General features: G+C 45.7%; 1 protein-coding gene across 5 annotated transcripts in view; it reads right to left on the bottom strand.

The window, feature by feature from the left end:
* Positions 1-11,587: 11,587 nt before the first annotated feature.
* LOC123517495 (tetratricopeptide repeat protein 7B-like) overlaps positions 11,588-17,230 on the bottom strand; it is a 77,308-nt gene continuing 71,665 nt past the window's right edge. For all 5 annotated transcript variants that reach the window (XM_045277607.1, XM_045277606.1, XM_045277608.1 and 2 more), the window contains one exon: positions 11,588-11,762. In XM_045277607.1, the coding sequence (XP_045133542.1) occupies positions 11,630-11,762 (133 nt within the window). In that variant the 3' untranslated portion in view covers positions 11,588-11,629. The remainder of the gene's footprint in view (positions 11,763-17,230) is intronic.

Consider the following 17,230-nt stretch of genomic DNA (forward strand, 5'->3'; position numbering starts at 1 on the left):
TTTTGTTTCATTGTTAGTTGGAGTGTTTGTCTGTGTTTGATTGATTGACTGTCTGTTTTTTTTTTTTTTGTTAGTTTATTAGTTAGATTGTCTATCTTTGATCCCCCCCCTCTCTCTCTCTCTCTCTCTCTCACATACACACACACACACACACACACACACACACACACACACACACACACACACACACACACACACATACACACAAGCGTCACATCACCTGTATCTGAGCCAGGTGAGGTGGGCGGCACACCTCGCCTCGACACGCACCGGCGGACGTCCACTCACCTGTCTAGAGGTCAGTGCACCGCCTCGCCGCCCTTTACGTCCGCTCCTCGCGATGGAAATTTTGGCCATCATGGAAATCACATCTCACCCAAAAATTTATTCCTCCTATACCAATGATCATGGTAGGGTAGTTTTTGCATGGTATGTTCACTTCAAGGTGGTAAAAATGTTTATGGTGATACTGTTTCGCCTCTGATCATTGAGTCGTGGGATGGAGGAAGGGGACTGAATTGGTAGTGGTAGAGTTTGCTGACCAGGACTCCAGTAAGTATTGCGGATAATGTCATGAAAGATGATCATAATGGTGAAGTTACTTGTGTACATAAAGCTGCGTTCCTTGAGTGATCATGTCACGCTTAACCAAATCCCTATTTTTTATTAAATCTAACCTACCCTTCCCCCTTTTCTTTTCTTTTTTTAATTAAAGCTCTTTCCTTTTAAAATTAATTTCATCCTTCTTAAATTCAAGCTCATTGCTCTCAAACTCAAGCTTGTTTTTTACTCTAAAAATCAAAGCTCTGTTTAGTATTTTTGTAATTCTACGAATAGTACGTGTTTCTGATCCTATTTCTTATTATCTATTATTATTTGTCCTCATGCAAACTTGCTTTGTTATGACGACGTTCTTCATGCATCACCTCTTTGTAAAACTTATCTATCTCTACTACCATCACGTTATAACAGTTTACAAGGTGCTACTGAGGCAAGGTGTGATTTTGTATCCTTTGTATTAGCAATGACAATGGCAAGCTAAATTATGAGGTGTAGTGTGCGAGAGAAGGTGGTCTTCAACCCTCTCGACTCTGTTGCCGCCACGCAGCACTGGGACATAACGTGTGATAGGTGGAGGGGGATGATCTTAAACTAGTCACCTGGTGTAAAGGAGAACGGCCATAAGGTAGGACTGAATAAATGTTCTGGAAGCCGTGCCTCCTGCCACCTCAGGGACACAAGTAACCTACGACATTTGCTTTTTTTTCAGACAAACTGGAGCTAATCAAGGCGTGTTATTTGTACCTAAAACCCTTAACGAGCAGTAGATAGCCTTCGCTGAGTGAGTATACCGTTTTATTTCTCTCTTATCTGATAGAGGATTTGCAGTAACACACGAAGCAATTGGTTTGAATGAGGTAGACGTGGAAACAAGAAACTAACAGAGAAGTGGTGAAGGATAATAAACAATTTGTGGAAGACGTGGAATTAACACACAAAATAGAAGTTAAAAAGAATGTGGAATTAGGTTTTGATGAGACTGAGAACTTGAGAATTGGATAAACAAGCTGCGGATAACACTGTAGCTTGTAGCCTATGTAGAGTTGATATGGGGTAAGAAGAGCTGATACGGGAAAATATTGGCTTATCAAGATTCTTATAATGATTATGATGTTGATGGTCGTGCTGGTGGTGGGGATGGTGATGGTGATAATGATGATGATGATGATGATGGTGGTGGTGGTGGTGGTGGTGGTAATAGTGATGATGGTGATAACAATGACAATATTAGTAAGATATGGTGTTCATATAAAAGCGCTATCACACTGTAACTTTCTGAAAACTTACAATTTCTTGAGCGTGCCGCGTCACACACGCAACAGTCATTCATCTGCACCTTCGTCGGCAGTCAACAAACACAGCTGCCCTGACTCACAGGCAAGAAGGCGCTGTGCTGTACTTTATTACAGGTTTTGTAAAGCGCTGACGAGTCAAACGAACTGAAATGGTATCCATCGTGCAGGAGAGAAGCTGAGACTTTCTGAAATGTTTGAACACCTATTGAATCATGCAAAGCTCTCTTTGATGTTATGTATCCACAAATTATGTATAACGACATATGAAATTACGTGATTTTACACTTTTCTTTATTCAAAATATATTCTACTCGAAAATAAAACAAAATAAAAGACAATACAGAGGGAAGAAAGATCCCATTGAACGTATCCAAGCCAGTACTTTCCAGTTATGGCCGCGGGATTGATCTTTGTATTGCTTGTCACTTTTCTCTGTTATATATTGTCCACGTTTAAAAGAGGCTCACTCAGGGCAGACAAAGGGATAGAAAAGAGCCACTACCTCACTTTGCTGGTCATAAATGAATAAATAGATAAATAAATAAGTAAATGAAAATAGAAAAAAATCAAATAAAGAATAATATAAATCAATAAATGACTAAAAAGAATAAAATTAAGATTAAAACAATAAAAGCAAGCAAACGAATAGCAAGATGAAATAGATAAATGAATATAAAAATACACAAATTGATAGGTAAATAAAATACAATAAAATAAAGATTTTTTAAAAATCATGGAAGGAATAAAAAATAAGGAAAAAGAAAGCATAGAAAGCTAAACATTTGATTAGTACAAGGTATGGAAGAATGAAGATACTAGTCATGTCTTGCATTAGTAAGACGGACAGAGTGAAAGTGTGGATACGTTGAAAGTTTTGTACAGTAAGACTACAAAAAGATGAAGAGAGACATATATCTATCAAATCCAAAAGGATAAAATTCATGGAAATACACGAAGAAAACACCAAGAGATAAAACACTTCGGTGTTGATGAATGAAGAGTGTTGATGAGAGGGAAAGTTTTTGACTCCATCTTGTTTTGGTAATGACGCGAGTTTTGACTCCGCTCATGTAGAGGAGAGGAACTCTACCCTCCTTATCTCATCTCCTTGTAGCTATTGCTATAAAATCTGCACTAAAAACCTGATTGCTGATTACAGCCATCTGCCAGTCTGACAGTCTGATAGTGTCGGAATTTTTTTTTATTATAGATGATAAAGTTTCCTTACCTCTTATTGACCATGCCGAGCTGAATGATATCAGTTTTATCCCACAATTCTGCTTCAGTGGAAAAAATTGGGTAAAAAATAACAAGTAAATAAATAACGAAACAACAAGTTTAACCCACCCATGCTGCTGCTGCTGCTGCTGCTTCTATACTACTACTACTACTACTACTACTACTACTACTACTACTACTACTACTACTACTGCTACTACTACTACTACTACTACTACTACTACTACTACTGCTGCTGCTGCTAATGCTGCTGCTGCTGCTGCTGCTCCTGCTGTTGCTATTAACGCCAACAATATATAAACTTACTTGTTTTACTTGGTAGCTTTTCCATCGACAGGTTTCTGGGAAACTTTGCTGAATATTTAGCTCCTGGAAGGAAGGAAAATGTGTTTATGATGATTTGTACTTTTTCCTTCATTCACTAACATATCCATCCATCTACCTATCTCTCTATTTGTTTACTTATCTATCTACCTGCCCGTCTGTCTTTTTATTCATCTTACTTAACTTTCTCGTTAAGTCATATCTGTCATATTTTTTTTTTTTTATCTCTCGTTTACTCGTATCTATCAATCTATCTTGTCTAGCTTTTTCGTTCACTCGTATACATCTGTCACACGCAGCACATGAAGTTAGAGTAAGAGATTGATGGTCTTGTCACCCTTTACTCATATATGTGTGCGGGGCTCTCTGATTTACAACTCCTGTATCCACTAATCTATACCTGAAGGGAACACGAGCCTCGCTGCACGATACAGGGCAGGTGTCTCGTCCTCTCTCACTTATTTACCGCAAATAACGACCTCATTGTTCAAAAGTTACTCCTCTGTTACGTGCCAGTAAAGGCGACCAAACACACACACACACACACACACACACACATGCATGGTTACTTTAGTTGTTTGTCATCAATGCAAACGTGCAAAAAATAAAGCCTATTTACTGCCAATGACTCATGAGTGAAGGTTCTGCATGCCTCCACTACTACTTAAATAATTCAGACGAGTTTTTCTGCATACTGTTTTTTTTTTTTTGTTTAATTCCAGAGAGAGAGAGAGAGAGAGAGAGAGAGAGGGGGACGGAGAAGTAGGTTAAATTTTCAGCTGATCGCATTTAGGTCCGAGGAGTTCCAAGCCAGATAAATGTGTCTTTTACCTAGATCATCTCTACATCAAATCTTGCCGCGGTTGAAAGCGGTGAGGTACTGTACACACACACACACACACACACACACACACACACACACACACACACACACACACACACACACACACACACACACACACACACACACCAAGCAGTATGCAAAACAGCTGTTGGCAGGGTGCAATCCACGTGAGTACTCTAGCGGTACAGGTAATAGAAGTGACGCCAGCGACAACGATGTCGACGAGGAGGAAGATATAAAGAAGTAGGAAAAGGAGGGATAGATGGCGAGTCCCTCAGTGTGTGAGACTGTCCGTCCCCGTAGATCATCGGCCACCTGTGCTTGGTCTTAATGAAATATCTCTTGTTATGTTGGGGTGGGGAGTGTTGCTTTCAGTTAGTGACGGTCGCTCAGCTTGCACGCAAGAGGAGAAGGGCGGGGAAGGAAGCGGCGACGTGAAAAAAAAAAAAGATCATCTGTCTTCCCGACTGGGAGAGGCAGACACACGCACCAGGTCCTACTTCTACGTGGCACGCCTGGACCCAATGGTGGTTCCCTCAGGGTCTGTTTCGTGTTCCTCCGGTGCGGGAGAGGAGCAGCCTGGCAGCCTTTATGTCCCGCCCGACCGAACAGAGGCAGCAATAAAGTTGTGACGAACGTGCTGATGTCATGTGAGGCTGAAATTAAAGCTTGACTGATTCTGTGTGGTCATGCCTGCATAAAAATGCGTGAGATTGAACTATACGATATCCGACACTGATCTGACCTACAGAATACTTTTAATGCTCTCTTCAGTATTATTGTATTTCCTTCTTTGAATAAGTTTATCCTAAGGTGTATAAGCAACATGAATGGTGAATAGCTACGCTGATCTCAGTTGTCTGCGGGTGAAAGGTAACAATGGACGCATGAACATCTACAAGTCCGTGGTGGTGGCGAGGCGTGGCGTCACGAACCACAAAGATGGCCTAATGCAGGTTGTTAGCCAAATTCAAGGATACCTTTAGTTTATTTTCGTGAGCTCTATTTCACTGGTATTTTGAGGTTAAACCCGTGTGTGTGTGTGTGTGTGTGTGTGTGTGTGTGTGTGTGTGTGTGTGTGTGTGTGTGTGTGTGTGTGTGTGTGTGTGTGTGTATGTGTGTGTGTGTGTGGGTGCGCGTGAGTGGGTATGTCAGTGGTTCATGGCTCCAGGTAGATCCGACCCTCCACCCTCACCTAATACCAGCAGGTTACGCCCCGCCCACCCGCCGCTGTTACGTCACACGGCCACCACACTCCAACAGCTGGACTACCAGGGGGTCTGCGTCTGGCCGGTATCTTTCAGCCCTGCCTCCTCTATGACGACTACACACAAAAAATACAGAGTGGAAAAAAGGATCCGTTGCTGCGCCGTGAGTCTTCCCGTTTTACCTTTCCTTTCCCCGTTACTTGCCTCCCTCCTTCCCTCCCGTTTCGATACCGGTTGGGAGGGTGATCGCGGGAGAAGGAAACCAAGGAGAGGAGGGTGAGAGGAAGAAGAGGACGGAGAGAGGGTGGGATAGAGGAAGAGAGGGAGGGAGGGGCGAGGCACAATATTGATCCGAGCACACCTGAACGCGGCCCCCTCGCGCTCACCCACCACCCTCGCCTTCATAATTCCTCGCTATCACAGTGTCCGAAGGTGGCTGGGGACGTCAGGCGGCGCATCCCGCAGCAGGGGCGGCCGTCCGGGCTGCTGGGCCAGTCAAGTCACGCCACCATTATCGTGCATCGTTCACCGCCGCCAGGTTTCCTCAGCACCTGGGGCAGTTTCCCGATGTATGATGCCTCTCAGACACTACAGCCTCGACCACCGGTGTGCCACGTTTAAGGTGGCCAGCCCCTTGGGCCTCGGGCTTATCATGCGGCTTATCGCTGAGATAACGACGTCATTACGTTGAGGGGATTTAAGGGATTGTGATAATGCCTGCCATTAATGGCGACAAGAGCAAGATTTCCCGGCGTCTCTGGGCGTTGGGCAGGCCAGGGCAGCAGTGGCGGGCGACAAATAACGGCCGACCCTCGCCCACCGGCACCACGTAAGGCGGTGCTTGGGTTTCCTCATCCTCGCCGGCTTCATTACTATGCGTTATACTGGTGACAAGGAAGGTTGGGACGCCCACTCATCTTGGCTATATCCTCAAACACAACACACATTCACCACTACACACCGATACATACCGAGGACCAACCATAACAATAAACGATGTATACGCATTACTTCACAATACATGAACGGAGAACATGGGATATACACACTCACCTTCATACTAAACCTGGAACACACACACACACACACACACACACACACACACACACACACGGACTTAACGGTCGGAGCAGTTGCGGGGTGATGGTGGTGGTGGTGGTGGTCACAGCCCGGAAGTGATCTGTCGAATGAAGACTGGTGGGGAAGGTGAAGTTGGGGGGATGCCAGGTGGTGGGGAAGGAGGAGAGGGATGGGAGGGAGCACCGTGACAGTGGCCGGCATGAGAGTGGAGATGAGGACCGAAGAGAGAGAGAGAGAGAGAGAGAGAGAGAGAGAGAGAGAGAGAGAGAGAGGGGGGGAGGCAGTGAGGGAGTGGAGGCAGGTGGGAGGCGGTTACAGCACAGTGTGGTGATGGAACGCTCCTGGCTATCCCCACCACCCCCTCCCACCACCACCACTTCTCTCCCTCAGATGGTCTTTGCTCACAAATGAAATGAGGAGTTAAAGGGAGGCTGACCAGCTGCTGCTCCCTTGCTTGCCTCTCCCTTAGGCCTGTGTCTGCTGATTAACGGGGGAGGGAGGAGGGAGCACACAGGCTGTAAGTAATGAAAGGAACAGAGGGGCCGGGTTGGCATGGACGGTAGGGAAGTGGATGGAGAGATAAACTGAGTGAGATAACGTACGTTACCAGAGATTTGGCCTGATTGGGAAGTCTTACGAACACACACACTCACACACATACCAACAAAGAAACATAAAATAACATTAACAACATGAACGAAAATATAGACTTCGTGGAATGTTTGATATCTGAGGCGCTGGTAAAGGAGGCAAGAAACCAACTTATTATGTAAAACTGATAACAGAAGGGAGCGCACTAGTTCCAGTATTTTACAAACGTGTTCAATCTCGTAAACTATTTCAATAAGATTAGGGATTATTTTTCTTTGTTTCAAGGTTTCTGCAACGCCGCCCTATAATTCTCAAGTGCTTGTCTTTCCGTGTATAAGAGCGTATATTTTTTTTTTATAAGTCTGTTCTGCTTTACGTCTTAATATCACGGATAACATTGGAATAATTTTGTCTCGAAGGGCTTTTGGATATTTTGAAGATGTACAGTAGATGAGTGTGTGTGTGTGTGTGTGTGTGTGTGTGTCAAGTAACGGAACTGTTTCTCTGTTCTTTCTTCCGTTACATGGCGTATCCTCCCCCCCTCATGGTGCCTGACACGACCCTTCACCACGCAGCAGCAGTCCCACGATAAACAAGCGGTTCCAACAAGTAGTGCACGCCGTGTGGCATTTTACACCAAAACTTCCATGTCGTGGAACCCAATACTCTGTCAGCTTTATTAGCCCCGGCGACGCCCTGTTTGGATTCAGTCATACATTGGGGCTTAGTCATCAAGAAAATGCTCTCCTTTATTCAACATCAACAACCCAAAATAATGAGAAAATAAGTAGCCATCACTTCCGTAATCATTCATGTCACCTTTTCCCTCGGCCTTGCAGGTGTGGGTGACATAATCATGGGTCCTCTTATCGTTATCTTATCTTGTCACTCTATAGAACAATTAAAACACTTTATCTCAAAACTTCATTTCCTTCACTCTTTGATCTCCTGTACGCACATAGGCAACTATTAATACGCCTTATAGAGTCGAATCATAAGGATCTAGGTGAATAGGACACTGCACAAACAACATCCGTTGTAAAGCAATGTGTAGATGAAAGGAGACAATGAAAACGGAGGGGATGAGTGTTACATTTGCACACGTTAGGCGATGAGATGGCAGGTGAACCCGTTGTGAAGAAGTAAGGAGAGATGGATGAGAGGAAGAAAAGCGAGAAGAGGTAATGACTGCCTGTTTGATCTAAATTGAGAGAGAGAGAGAGAGAGAGAGAGAGAGAGAGAGAGAGAGAGAGAGAGAGAGAGAGAGAGAGAGAGAGAGAGAGAGAGAGAGAATGGGAAAAATGGGAGTATGAAATAAAGACTCCAGTAGTTGAAGAGAGACTGGATGGGGCAAGTTACCCTCCTCGTCGCCGCCCATTGAGTCTCGATCAGCTGGTGAGTGGGCGGTGTTGACCCATTAGTGGGGCAGACGGGTCCTTCACGGGGTGTTGACAAACCTCTCCAATCGTCGCGCCCTGCCCCGCCCCGCCCCTCCATTGTACACAACACGCACCCGTCCCAACATTTTGCTCATAACGACACCCTCCCCAAGCCTCAATAACCCACAATAATCCCAGCTCCTCCACGATAAAAAGCACTTTTCTCCCAGTCTATCCACACGCCTCAGCTGCTGTTTTCTCCTCGACCCTCCACATCCCCCTACACCATTTCCTCTGCCCCTTCACAACCCAACGGTCTACTCTTCCCCTCCACACTTCCCCAAGCCCTCGCTACACACACAGTCCCGGGAAAATAAAACTTTAAACTAATAATTATCGTTGATTCGACTTTAATCTGCATTATTATTTATGTTTGATTTGTTTTGATCTTGTGACTTGTTGTCACATTTTCTAGTTTTGTGTGAGTTCGTGTAGCTGCGTGGTGGTGATGGTGTTGTAGCTTCAGCACCTTCTGTTGCCCGTGCGTCTGTCACAGAGCCACACTCAGCCGTCACACACCTGGCCGGTCAACGGTAACCTTAAGCACCTGGTTATGAGGCGCACTTCCTGGTATAAATCAACACGTTTAGCACTTGAGCGGCGAGGGTATAGGGGTGGTGATGCAGCGCTTCTGTTGTGTTTCATGAGTCTGGAAGCCGTGTCGCCGAAAGTATGGCCAAGTGAAGCATGAGGGAGGCAGTCACGGAGGGAGCGGTGGAGAGGAGAGGCGTGGGTGTAAGGGTGCAGGTGGTGGTGACGAGGAACTGGATGCAGTCATCGCCATCAATTAGTGCACCGCGACGTAATAACTGCTCTGGTCTGAAGGCTAGGAAGGGCTGGTGCTGCTGTGGCGCGACTGTGCTTGCCACCACTGCCATCACCCACTTCACAGCACCAAGCCACGCACTGCTTCCTTAGGCACATCAGTGAATGCACACACCACAGCCTCACCCAAGAACACTCCACTTACTTGATCACTCAAACACACACCACAACCTAGGACATTCATATAGAAACACACACACACACACACACACACACACACACACACCACTCCACCGACCACACAGACGCACACACACCGTGCACTCTCCGAGCAGCCAGACGCACTTCGGTCACTTGCACAACTCTCAGTCATTCAGGCACACCTAACACTCTCGTGGCACGGCATTCAGAGCACACACCGCACCGATTGCTCAGAGACACGGCACCAGCTACTCTCCACCACTAACTAAGGCTGAAGGAGGAAAATCATCGATGAATCAAACAGTAGTGCCCGTGGCAACACCTTCACGACACATGACAGCCAGGCGAGCGACACACTCCGACCTTCACTCACCAAGTTGGTGGTATTTTTACAAATGCTATCAACTACTTGGCTTCCGGAAGCCTTTATCCAGGGTTGGTAAGGTGCCGAGAACAATGGAGGTCGCTGGTGCCTGGCCAAACCGGCATTTTCCCTCCCCTTCCCCTGGCCCTTCCCGACCATACTGGATTCGCTGATATCGGCTGGCTATGTAGGGTTAAACCACCAGAATTTAAAATCCACAAATGTGTTTGTTTCTGGTAAAAATTTCGCTTTACATTCTGATACGTCTTCAAATGTATGAAGTGCAGGAAGAATGTGATCAATACCAACAAGTAACAAAGACCCGAAGTGAGGGTGCGTGAGGGCAGAAGCAAGGTAGGGCAGCCACGCGCCGCAGCCCCGCCGGGAACAGCAGCACAGCGCCGGCCATGGCAGGCCTCGTGGACCAGACCGCAGACTGACTAGTTTGTGGAGCGTTTCCATGGTGACCGTGTGCCTAGCGAGGGAGTCTGACACTGGCCTCACTTAGCTAATGGGCACACACGGGGTTCCTCTAATGGTGCCGGGCCATTCCAGGTCACGTGGGTCACGGTTCAGGGGTGCCTTCCCACTGCTAATGGCGCAGGAATAGAAAATACTGGAAAGGGTATAATATATATTTGTATTTTAACATCTAGGTGTATATGATATACATGGCAACAATCAACTTCAATGAGGCAAATCAGTTTATAATGTATATATATATATATATATATATATATATATATATATATATATATATATATATATATATATATATATATATATTCATTTATCTATTCATATGCGAACATATAAATTAATGGAATGTAATTTACGTAAGACTATTATACTCTTGTTCAATAACAATATCAACGTTGGAACACACACACACACACACACACACACACACACACACACATTCACACACATATCCAAAGGAAGCCTGGAACAGGGCTGCAACAACTAACAATAATAATGTCTTTCTTCAACGACCGGCATCACGCGACGCCTCAGCCCGGCGTTACGGCCTCGCCTGTGCGGTGAGTGCCGCGCCGCCAGGATGCAGGCGGTCCGCCGTGGCTCTCTCGGTAAGATGGGTACACAAGTGTCGATCACAAGTGTGGCACAATGATATTCTTTTATATATATATATATATATATATATATATATATATATATATATATATATATATATATATATATATATATATATATATATATATATATATATATATATATATATATATATATATATATATATATATATATATATATATATATATATATATATATATATATATATATATATATATATATATATATATATATATATATATATATATATATATATATATATATATATATATATATATATATATATATATATATATATATATATATATATATATATATATATATATATATATATATATATATATATATATATATATATATATATATATATATATATATATATATATATATATATATATATATATATATATATATATATATATATATATATATATATATATATATATATATATATATATATATATATATATATATATATATATATATATATATATATATATATATATATATATATATATATATATATATATATATATATATATATATATATATATATATATATATATATATATCAAAAGAGGAACTATATAAACCTACAAACAAATGAAAGGGGAGCGCCGCTGTTACTCGAAGCAGAAGGGGATGGAGGTGAAGGGGAGGATGGGAGACTTTGCCTCCATCTCTATGGCGGTCTGGAGACATTTGCTGGAGGCTTCCAGCTGCCCTAGACTCACCATCACCTCGCCCAGCGTCGACCTGAAACACAAAAGATGTGGAGAGTAGTATAACCTCGCGTTTCATGCACCACCGTCACTGCCAACGTCAGGATCAGCTGGAGGGCAGCACTAAAAGGCTACCTCAGGAAATACTGGACATAAAAGGTTGCGGTGAGCTATGGAAAAATAATTTTGCGTCTATTTTGAGGGCAGATGGAGGCTTGGCTGTTACTCCATCAGCAAGGATGATGATGGACTAAGTCTTTGATAACAAGATGGAATCAACAAACGTGGGAGGAAAATTATTACATATGTATGATTTTCTTCTCAATTGGGAGGGCCGGTCTGGATGCATGGGTCAATATGTATAGCTGATTATGCTAACGAATGCCACGTTAAAAGGAGGTAAGAGAGATGAATAATAAATCCTGAGAAAAGAGCAGTAAATCAAGTGAGAAAAATACTAGGATCTTCTTAAGTCCGTCCAATAAAATGCGAGGGAAGCATACACGAGAAAGGAAAGATACTGTGCGGGGTTAAAAAGAAATGGGAATATGGTAACTGCATGGGGATGAGAAGTGAGAACACCAGACTGGAATGGTGAATGAAGAGATAAAACTTCATAAATGTTACAAGTCAGGAAAGTACTTAGACGAAACGGAGCTGAAGGCAATAAAAAAAAAAAAAAAAGGAACAAGTGGAAAGAGTGGAGTTGCAGGATAATAAATGGAAGAGAAAATGCAATGAAAGTGAAAATAGGGAACGAAAGTGAAAATGGAGCACGAAATGAAAGTGAATGTGATGTACAGACGTCCAGAAGCCGTCAAAGTAAGATGGTATGGAAAGAGGGAAGGCGGAAGGGGACGAGGTGGTGTGGCGGCAGGGCGGGCCAATGAGTGGTAGGGCAGCAACGAGGACCTGTTGCCGGGCATCAGGTGGCGCCTCTGGCTGGCCTGATGACTTCATAATGGAGCTTCGATAACCTTACTGGATCACTGGGGGTAGGCGGAGACATGGCCAGGGGAAGAGGGACAAGAAAAATGGGTATCTTTGGTAGTAAAGCTTAGTGTACGGTGGTGATTCGAAGGCTGCGTTAGCTTGCCCCTCAGCCTTCCCCAACAGTAACCGGGTGAAGAAAGAACGCGGTGTTACACAGAGGTCGGAGATCGCGTCACGCCGCCTCCCGGACATGATGGTGGTGGGTAGTGTGACGCGTGACGCAGGGGGGGAGCCGACTGGTCACCTTGGCCTGACACGCTAAGCTGGGACACACGGTAGGCCACCACAGGACTGAAGGCCACTTGATCAATAGGCAGCCCTTCCCTCCCTCCCTCCCTTGCACCACCTGCATGGCCGCGCCCCTCACACCACACCACTACCACCTGCTGCTGCGGCTCAGGTCCTCTCTTCCCCCCTTCCTCCCTCCCTTCTTTACCCCTTCCTGATTAAATTGATCATGTACAGGGATTATTGGAAAAAACAAATTATAGAATGGTAAAAAAAGGAGATCACGTAAAACGGCGATTCACAAGCCTATCAAGGCAGGGAAGACGTCAGTAGGAACAGCGAGTTCCTTCACCCCCTGTGTGAGGCGTTTCAATGTGCGTCAACGCCGACACGTCATGGGGCGGCAACACACGGGGTTGTGACTCCTCAGCTATAAGTAGTATCAAAAAGCTGCCTAATAAGATGGGTATAAGGCCAACAGTAGGAAAAGTCGATAATCTAACAACCTTATTAATAAGCAGAGTAGTCTGAGTACCCCTGGCCCGCCCTACAACACACGGCCTGAGCTGCACACCCTGGTGGGCCTCGAGCTTCTTTAAAGTTGAGAGAGAGAGAGAGAGAGAGAGAGAGAGAGAGAGAGAGAGAGAGAGAGAGAGAGAGAGAGAGAGAGAGAGAGAGAGAGAGAGAGAGAGAGAGAGAGAGAGAGAGAGAGAGAGAGAAAGCGCCCCTTAAGCTTCTTTATGAGGCCAAACCTTATGGAGACCCCACAGCCACTTCTTTTCGGTAGAGCTTCCTTTTCCTCCCTCCCCTCCACCCCTACACTTCCTCAGAGACAGCAGGAGTAGTGGGGGTCTGCTCTCGTTCTGGAAGGAGCACCGTCTCTTGTGTAAGAGGCACGCAGCTTCGTCGTGCCGCGGGGTGGTGGTAATGAGGAAAACAGCAGCGTGGAGAAGACTGATAAACAAGGCAAGTAAGTCACGTGAATCTAACAAATGGATAAGTGCACCCTTCCGTGAGGCTCGTTAAGACTGCGCCCTCCACTCACTCGCACAGCAAGGAGGAGGGTTGCCAGGGAGAGTGTGGTGGCTTGCTAACGTACGGCTGAGGGTGAAGGAAGGAAGGACGAGGGGTGGTTGTTACAGTATACGCAGAGCACACAGCTGGTGACGGTCACCCCGGCGACGGGAACGTTGCAAATCCAAATAAGTAGGACGAGATCACTTACTTGTGAGGATGTATGGGGGACAGGGGAGGAAAGATAAGGAGGGAAAAGGCGAGGGGGAAGGAATACTGAGGGAGATGGAGGTGCTGGCTCATCTCCAGGCTATCAGAGAGGGTCGTTTGTCTCTCCGTCCTCCTTCTCTCCCTCCCTCTCTCCCTTCAGCGGTCACAGCCAAGGTCGGAGAGAAGGGTATAGGACAAAGAAAGGGAGAAAACTCAAGTCAATCAAATATAAAACCCTCAGTATTTTTATGTTACCGAGTCGACAGAGGGAATCCAGAAACAAAAGACATGTGATAGTAGTGGCGTCCGGGGGAGACAGTGAGGGAGTAAAGGCGGGAATATGGAGAGGGAAGGAAGAGATGGTATTCTTACATGTAGAGGAGAGGCAACACAATAGGAAGGGGGAACAAACCCAATAAATATGGCTGGAAGAACAATAGTATTACATTCAGGTGTGTCTAATCTCCCTAAGGCTACCTGAGGGAAAGGAGCCGCGGCCCCAGCTGGAGGGGTGCGCCGGGGAGACCATGCGACCATCCAGGACTGAGGCACCGGTAACCCACACAGGTCGGCCAGGCGTGTTCTATCTCACTTTAGAAGCGGAAAAGCGGGCCATATCACACCGCACAACAATGACCACCACACCGCCACCGCTAACACCTCCCCACCAACACCGCCGCTACCACTCCACAGACACCACACCTGCCACACCACAACCATCCCACAAATACCACCAACTCTATAAATACAATCACCGCTAGTACTTTAAAAATACCATTAACACCGATACATCACAACCACCACCACCACCACCCACACCATCGTAAACATATTTAAGCCACCAAAGAGCGCGCACGCAAACGCAAACACACACACACACACACACACACACACACACACACACACACACACACGACAACGGAAATATTACTACAGTACATCACCAACACCAGCTCAACATGGCACTATCTTTGCTATAAACAATGCTATTATCATCATCACACACACTCCAAGATATCCACAACACAAAATCATAACATACAGACCGTCGCATAGCATCACCACGCCGTTAGATCACACACACACACACACACACACACACACACACACACACACACACACACACACACACACACACACTCCGTTGCTCTTGCTTGCGTCTCGTGGCTTGTCTCACGGGAAAACGTCGGAGAGAAGGGGGGAAGGGAAAGAGGAAGGAGGCGGGATGGAGGAAAGAAGGAAGGTTGGAGGAAAAAGAGGGGGTGACTGGTGGAAGGAGGGAGGTTGGATGGGGGGAAAGAGGCTGGAGGCGAGTTGGAGGGAAGGGAAGAGGGGGAGATGGGGAGAGGAGGAAGGAGGGAGGGAGGAGGAGGTCGGCCAGACTGAATAATGCCTGCTGGTGTCGCTGTAAGCTCGGCTCTCCACCTCCACTCCCTTTCCCCTCTCTCTCTCTCTCTCTCTCTCTCTCTCTCTCTCTCTCTCTCTCTCTCTCTCTCTCTCTCTCTCTCTCATTCTAACTCCTGTCTACCTCTTCTCTTCTACCTCTCACTCTCACGATGCTCTTCTAGATCTGTCCCTCATTATCTCTCTCTCTCTCTCTCTCTCTCTCTCTCTCTCTCTCTTCCCAGAAATACATCGACGAGTGAGTTTCATTTAAGATGTTTCCTTTTCCCTCATCTCCAGCCTCGCCTACAGCGGCTCCCTTGGTTCACCTGTGTCACCCTCTCCTCGGGCCACATGTTTCTCACCTGCCGCTAATGCACAATGGCGATGGTAAATGAGTGTGGTTCTTTTTTCATATATACATATTTTTTTTCAGTATTATTTCTATGACGCTCTAGTCTATATGGAGTATCTCTCTGTCGTCCCTCTCCCCTTAGTCAGTAGTGGCTCTTCAGCTTCGCCCGGAGACACGAGTGCTAGTGGCCTCGAGGACTTCTTGAGGCTTGGAGGGCGAATGAAACACGTCCAGCCCTTCCCTCTCCTCAGCCCACATTGCCCTTGCCTCGCTGACTACATCCTCACAGCCACAGCTACAGCTACAGCTATAGCTACAGACACGGCCACGCCACCAAGCCTCTCCCTGCGATATCTACCAGGCCGCCACCAGTGCAAATCCTGGTCGGTATTCAGGCTACAAATGTAAATAATTTATCGTTTTTCTTGATCCAACCTCATAGTGTGTGTGTGTGTGTGTGTGTGTGTGTGTGTGTGTGTGTGTGTGTGTGTGTGTGTGTGTGTGTGTGTGTGTGTGTGTGTGTGTGTGTGTGTGTGTGTGTGTGTGTGTGTGTGTGTGTGTGTCGCATCATGAAAAGTGAAATAGTTAACTAGATGTGGAAGCGTTCTATGAGTAAACTCCTTAAGTACATAGAGTGAAGCAACACAAAATGGTCCCAGCTGTTACGACACGCGGCTCACGCCTTTGTCGGCATGTTACAACACAGATAATGTTGAGCAAAAACCATAACCATTCCATATTCCAGCATAATACTGGCAGTGGTAGCTGTGTCGCTGCTGAAAAGCTGTGCTGATCCATTTCGGCCGTCTGGCTGGGGACAGGCCAGGGCGGGGCGGAGCTTTGGTTAACATCCATCTTGCAGGTTCACGCACCCCCCTCTATGATTGTACCCGTGTAAGGTATAATTTGGAGGCAGGACAGCGTATTGAGCTGAATCCAACGAACATGGCGTCACGTGAGGCAAGTGGCTGCTGGGATAATATCATGTAAAGACTCGACGCAACGGACGTGCATTACAGAATAGGAAAGGCAGCAAGATGCCTCCCGGCTTAACTACACGTTGAGCCTCGCCAATACAACAATGCAACCTGTCCTTAATGCTTTCCTAGTCCGCATTTCGATTTGTGTACACACGTTTGTTGCAAGCAGAATAAGCCGCCGCTCCTGCGTCCCAAGGCCTTGCGACACACACACACACACACACACACACACACACACACCCGGTAGCTCAGTGGTTAGAGCGCTGGCTTCACACGCCAGAGGACCGGGGTTCGATTCCCCGGCCGGGAGGAGATATTTGGGTGTGTCTCCTTTCACGT

The sequence above is a fragment of the Portunus trituberculatus genome, chromosome 42 (assembly GCF_017591435.1).
Source record: "Portunus trituberculatus isolate SZX2019 chromosome 42, ASM1759143v1, whole genome shotgun sequence".
Taxonomy (NCBI): Eukaryota; Metazoa; Arthropoda; class Malacostraca; order Decapoda; family Portunidae; genus Portunus; species Portunus trituberculatus.